Below are 6,880 nucleotides of genomic sequence, written 5' to 3'. Positions count from 1 at the left end.
ATAAAATTTTATTACAGTGTAATTCTTTAATGAAACAATTAAGGATGTATGCATTTTATTTTATTTTTTTTATACCAGAATAAATCTCATTCGTTTAAGCCAACAATAACAATTTGCATAGTTCACAACTAGCCAATGAGGACTTGACATGGACAACTCATTGGGTTCTTCTTTGACTCATTGGATTCTCCTTTGAGTGCTTTAATCACATGTAGCCATATCATCATCATCGCACCCTTGTAGTTGAAAGTTTACATTTTAATTTAACTACAATTAAGGTCGCCGATTTTTTTTTACACAATGTTTGTATCTCAATCTTGAGAAAGCCTAAATTCAAAAAGTTACATTTTGATTAGACTTTAAATAACTTTATATCTATCTATATTATTTAATCTTTACTCATTTGATTCATCACTTTTAAAAACAACCCAAATTAACCATTTAAAAATAAATAATTTGGAAATAACCACCAACTATTTTGCTTTAGTATTAATATATAACTTCTAACATTCAATGATTAAAACAAAAGCACCAGTGGTCTAGTGGTAGAATAGTACCCTGCCACGGTACAGACCCGGGTTCGATTCCCGGCTGGTGCAATTACCTTTTTTTTTGGTCTATCAATTAGATTTATTAATTTTTTCTAATTATTCCTTTTTTTTTTATGAAATAAACATGAAAAAGTGTGATGATGGAAAAAATAAACAATAGAAGCCAACAGATTACATATACAAAGTACAAAACAGTCAAAAGTCGATATACTTTATCCTCAAACTTGAAACCCACAACACAGCACACAAATAAATCTCTATTTCATCCGGATTTCTTTACACAAACAACCACTTGCAAATTCCAACATTCCAACATTCATTTTGGTTCTCATCTGATTCTGAATCCCAAATTATTTATCTAGTCAGATAATATATCACCAAAAAACCCACCACAAATGAAGCCACAAGTGTAAACATCCTTCTGCTTGATTTTGTTTCAAATACCTGAAAAACATCATTGTGTAACTATTAATTATTAATATTAACAAATATTTGCTAATTTTAATACAACATACCGTCTTGAATTTATCCATTGTACCAGAGAGTAGACCTCTTGAAGAATCCATATCATTCCCCTAATCATTAAAATAAAAAATTATAAAACTTATCAAGAGAGATAGAAGATTTTTTTTGTAATTTTAACATACCATTCTATCCAACATGCGGTTATGACCTTCTACTTCTTCATGGATATCACCTGTCAACTGTTGAGATGATTGATGACATTATTAATATCTTGGATTTATTTATAACAATTTGTAAAACTTGTTTCCTTTATTAAATATGTTTTGATGCTTACCCTTTTCAGCATAAGAACCCTATCTTGCAGCCCATCCATTGCTCTATCATTTTCCTGTTCATCAATTTCATGGGAGGAGTAAGAAGATGAGGCTCTAATTCCACCATCTTCAATTTCATCAAATAGAGCAGCTCTGTTTCCACGCACATCTCTGCATAGTATTCATGTTTAAACTTCAAAATCTTTGTATATATCAATCATGTTGCATCTACTCCAGTCACAAGCAGTTGTATATGCAGTTGTTGTTCTTGTGATATCATAGAAAATGATGCAGCATAATTTGTTTTCTAAATGTTTGCAAACTGCAATAACATATTAAGACACATTTTGTTTGAATCTTCAATCTACTTATGGAAGCTAAAAGAGGTTGATTAATGAATTTATCTTGGGAAACTAAGATTTAATCAGTATGTGAATGGACAGATAACAAGTCGTCAGAAAAACATATGATTATCTATCTATCCCTAAAATTTATCAACTTAGTATCATCATCTTATTATGATTTTGGTTATAGGCAATAATCGTTTTCAAAATAGGCGTCCAAACAACACCTAAACTAATTCCAACAAACAACAAAGGAAGCAGAATATTCGCAAGTTGAATATAATCTCTACCAATAATGTAAGCAAAGATGTGTTATTTCCTTCATGCGAGAAACAAGAACCAGAATCGAATCTAAGATACGCTTAATTCTCAATTTCCATGAGAATCGAGTAAAATTATGTTCACTTGAATACACACTTAGATTACTAGATCTAAAACTAAATCCTAGCAGTTCCGAAACGATAACCTACTGATCTAATCAGCAAACCATGCGAACATATGAAATTCAACATTAAATCAAGGTGTAGAAAATAAAACAGAAGAAAAACCTTCGCGTATTCATAGCTGACGATACCAAAATCAGTGGAGGCAACCGTCGATGTTTATGATTCTGTAGAAAATCACAGAATTCAATTGTCTTCGTTAGGGTTTAATAAATCGCCGCTAAAATGAAACTCAAAATTACAATCATCAATCGAATAACAAAAGGGGAAACACGCATCTGCGGCAAATGAATCAAAATGGAGGAGTGATCGGTTGCTTACCTGTTGGGGAAACTTGAAGAACCACCGTACACCGTTATGAAAACAGATATATAAAAATAATGGGCAGCGAAATTTGCACTTTTTCTCTAAAAGAGTCGAATCTTTATTTATATTTTATTTTTTAATTTTTAATTAGGTGTAGTTTGTTTTGAAGAAGATAACATATTTTCTGGTAATTTTTTTTTGTGTCTGTTGAATAAGATGTGGATAAGAAGTTTTTTTTTTCACTTTTTTAGTCTTAAAAAAAGTGTTTGTTTTTTAAAGTTTTTATAAAAAAAGACGGGTATCGATGGTGGCGGTGATGGTGATGTTGGTGTTGGTTGGAAGTGGGGTTGCGTAGTGAAGATAGTGATGGTGGAGATGATGTGACAAGAGTGGTGGTGGAGGTGGCGGAGGCGGTGGCAGTGACGGTGGAGGTGGTGACGTTGGTTGAAAAATAAAATCACATTAGGATTAGATATTATAAAATGTCTTCCAAAATTAAAAATTATTTTTTTGTCTTCTAAAAAATATCAAAAATACATTTTTTTTATTTCTGAAAATAAATGTTTTTTCTTTAATATCTTCCTTCCCTGCAACATGAAAGGTCAAAAAAAAAACATTTTGTCAAAAAAAAAAAAAAAAAAACGAACACTACCTTACTTTATAACATGTAATTTAATTTAATAGTGATATATATCATCACAAATTTTGACATGTTAAATACAGTATATTCCATATATTTATTTAGTTATTATATGTTTTATATTATTAGATTATTGTTTTATTGGTGTTTGACCATTTTTTATAATGACTTGTTAAATACAATAAACATGTTCTATATATAGGATAACAAAATATGTTTTTGTACATATTTGCTCACTAATAATATTTTTTTCTATACAATTTACTATTAAATCCATATTCTTTTTAAGAAATAAAAAACATTATGTTATTTTAAACTTTGTTTTTATAATTTATTTACAATTTTGTTGGAGGATTTTTCACTAAACTGGATCTTCAAAATGTACTCGAAGTATTGGCTTCGGAACCACTAACTTCATATTTCATGTCTATGTTTTGCTGCTTTTAACTTTAGAATCATTGTCTTCGATATTTTTTATTTTTGGCCTTCAACTTCGGATAACTCTCAGAATTTAAATGAAAAATACATACCCAATTTTCCATTAACTTGACAACTAATATAGAAAATTGGTATCAAACAATTTCACTTATGTGATGGTCATTAGGACCTTAGAGATGAACAAGTTGTTAATGAGATGTAATATTGTTTTTATAGTGTGATATGGAGAGGATTTGATTTCATATTTCATATCGTTTCTCATATTTGGTAGCTTTCACCTTTTTTTTTTTAATTTTCTCCATCTAAATTCCGATATGACACGTTTTTTCTTTGGTTCTTGATCATTGTGTTGAATATCTAATTCTTCAAAAAACAAAACTCGTGGTGTACAATATAATATCAATATCAGAAACTTTGGGCCCATGAAACTATATTCTTATTAAGAACAATAATCAAATAATACTTATATGTAATTTGGACATAAAAAAAATTGTCCCTCTCATAGACAGACCAAAGCGATTTCCCGTGTTCCCTACTGTTTGGTTCGGGCCTGCACCTTATTATTACAAGCAACGTATTAAATCATTTATTTATTTATAAAACAGTTAAATGTATCAATTTGTATTAATTCTATTTTTTTATAAAAATAACTTAAATGTATTGATATATTTATTTATCCACTATTTATATTAATATATTGAGTAAATTACACGAATGGTCCCTGTGGTTTAGGGTAATTTACGCATTTGGTCCCTAACTTATTTTTTAACTCGGAAGGTCCCTACTGTTTGTTTTTGTTACGCGCTTGGTCCTTGTCTTTCCTAAAAAGACTATTTTGTACTTGATTTTTTAAATTTATTTAAATAAACACACCTCTAACCTCACCCTCTCACCTTACCTTACCTATCCCACCATTTTTCCCTATTTAAATAATAGTTTTTATAGGTAAGACAGGGACCAAACATATAACAAAAACAAATAGTAGGGACCAAACGCGTAATAAAAACAAACAATAGGGACCTTCCGAGTTAAAAAAATAAGTTAGGAACCAAACACGCAAATTACCCCAAACTATAGGGACCATTCGTGTAATTTACTCTAATATCTTAGGTCGGAGATTATAATGTTTAAAGAAACTTGTATTTGGATTGTATTTAACATACGTAACTTAACATGTATATTATTTTATTTTCAATAGATAATCCTCATATCTACTTTTAACCCACCTTTAAGATGCTTCTACACGTGACTGGATATCTACTTTTAACCAACTTTTAAGATTTCTCGCATTATATAGAACACCATTTAAAAGCCAAACATAAACCAAAAAACACATTGAAATAAGCATTAGTTCAAAAACCTAATATATCATTATGCTATGCATTTCCCATAAGATATGTCACACCCCGCTAAAACGAAAACAAGAGGTACAACATCTTAAGGTTCCATTGTTGAAGGTAAAAGACAATACTAACCATAGTATTTAAAAGCATTACAGTTTTAAATGAGTTTTAAAACAAGGTTTCAACAAAAAAAAAGATGTAACACCCAAAAATCAGGTATGTCTTGGAACCTTAAGGAAATTATTTTTTTGCATGGATGGTCCCTTAAGTACATTGGGCGTACTTAAGTGTACGCTTGGCGTACTATGCATGGCTGGTCGCGGGAAGAATTGTGGTACGCTGGGCGTACCAAGCCTTACACGGGGCGTACGCGTTAGAGGTGCAACACCCTAATTTTCGGGCATGAGGCCTATTTAAATGATCTTAAGTCCCTTTGACTTAACCCTAGAGAGCCTCCATAGCCTTAGAGCGTCCTTGTGCCCCAGAGAACCTTGTGAGATCATTCTTGAGCTTAAAAGAGTGCATTTGTAACCTTTTGGTGTTCATTGCAAGAAGAAGAAGTGGTCAAGCAAGTTTGGATCGTGTAGGTGCTTCAAGATCCTACATCAAGCTCACCTTACAAAGCTTTTGGAGGTAAAAAGCTTGCACCTTTCCATATATATCCTTAGATCTAGCTAGGGATTTCTAGTTTTGCCCATTTGGTTGGTTTTGGACCTCTTTTGATTAGTTAAGCAACTCCATAAGATAAGGATGGCAGATCTGAGGTCCCTTGGTCGTTTAGAAGCATAAAAATGGGATCTTGATGGATGTTTAGGTCTCATGCATGGATTAAGGACCTTGGAAAGGTCTTAATGGAAGTATTAGGCATTTTTTAGGCATGCAAGGGCATAAAGTTGGCAACTTTATGCCTTAGGACGTTTTAGCAGACCTAGATCTGACTTTTGGTCGTAAGGAAATCGAGCATTAAGCACTTAATGGAGAAAGTGCTTAAACTGGTTGAACGTTGGGTGTAACCAGTTGTACGCGGCGCGTAGTCCCCCAACCCTTAGTACGTTGGGCGTACCAAGATGATACGTTGGGCATACGCAGCAACAGTTGGGGCCTAAATTGTTTTGGGCCTTTGAGCCTTTGGGCCCATTTGATTGGTGGGCTTGATTGAATTCTGTGAATTAGGGGCTTGACATCTGTTACGGGCCATGGATTTAATGGTTGGGCTAAGAGACCCATTAAAGATTTTGGACTTGGACTTTTGGGCCCATTAGCAAGGATAGGGTATTTGGGGCCTTGAGTGAGGAATTGGAGGTTTGGATTTCCCCTTTTGTTAATTTAAAGCCCTAATATTGTTTATGTTATTATTATTATTCAACTCGGGAGATTACGGACTGTTAGGAGATCAGTATTTATATTCAGCAGACTGAGGTGAGTCTCCTCACCAGACCAATGGGTCTAAGGCACCAAGGCCGACCCATTATGTGATTATGATATATGTGTTATACATTCTGTGATTTGATATGTTATGTGATTATGTTTGTACGCAAGACCTTGGAGGGTTCCCAAGGCACTTAGGTGTAAGACCTTGGAGGGTTTCCTTGGCATCCTAGGTCAAAGACCTTGGAGGGTTCCCGTGGCATTAGGCTAAGACCATGTAGGGGTTCCCATGGCACCCGGAGTAAGACCCTGGAGGGTTTCAAGGGCTTCCTTATGTGATTGGCATGCAAGGTTTATATGTTTTGGTTGGCTGTTTAGCTAGTATGATATGTTATATGTGTTGAGTGTGAGTGTGCTCTGGGGAACTCACTAAGCTTTCAAGCTTACCGTTTGTGGATTTGTTTCAGGTACATCTGAGCCCAAGGGCAAGGGCAAGGTGTGATGGCGCGGCGTGCACTCTATCTCTCATTTACTAGTGTTTTGGGACGCTCTGATGTTTTCCTACAGAAGATAATGATGTAATGAATGTGAATTTGAAAACAAATGTTTTTGGAAATTTATGGTTTATGCAAATGGTTACGATTAATTAAAAATGAAAATTTTATTAT

General features: G+C 33.3%; 1 protein-coding gene and 1 non-coding gene across 2 annotated transcripts; one reads left to right on the top strand and one right to left on the bottom strand.

Annotated features, from left to right (window-relative positions):
- Positions 1-528: 528 nt before the first annotated feature.
- On the top strand, positions 529-599 carry TRNAG-GCC (transfer RNA glycine (anticodon GCC)). Its single transcript has one exon. It is a non-coding gene; the product is annotated as a tRNA-Gly (tRNA).
- Positions 600-689: 90 nt separating this feature from the next.
- Positions 690-2,532, bottom strand: LOC111902484 (bet1-like SNARE 1-1). The gene is made up of 6 exons (XM_023898312.3): positions 2,439-2,532; positions 2,223-2,284; positions 1,351-1,501; positions 1,199-1,255; positions 1,067-1,126; positions 690-995 (listed from the first exon to the last, which is right to left on the bottom strand). The coding sequence occupies exons 2-6, from the start codon at positions 2,234-2,236 to the stop codon at positions 906-908; spliced, it is 372 nt and encodes a 123-aa protein (XP_023754080.1). The 5' UTR covers positions 2,237-2,284; positions 2,439-2,532; the 3' UTR covers positions 690-905.
- Positions 2,533-6,880: the final 4,348 nt, after the last annotated feature.

The sequence above is a fragment of the Lactuca sativa genome, chromosome 5 (genome assembly GCF_002870075.4).
Source record: "Lactuca sativa cultivar Salinas chromosome 5, Lsat_Salinas_v11, whole genome shotgun sequence".
Lineage (NCBI taxonomy): Eukaryota > Viridiplantae > Streptophyta > Magnoliopsida > Asterales > Asteraceae > Lactuca > Lactuca sativa.
Note: the sequence above shows the minus strand (reverse complement) of the source record. Positions and strands in the feature narration are given on the sequence as shown.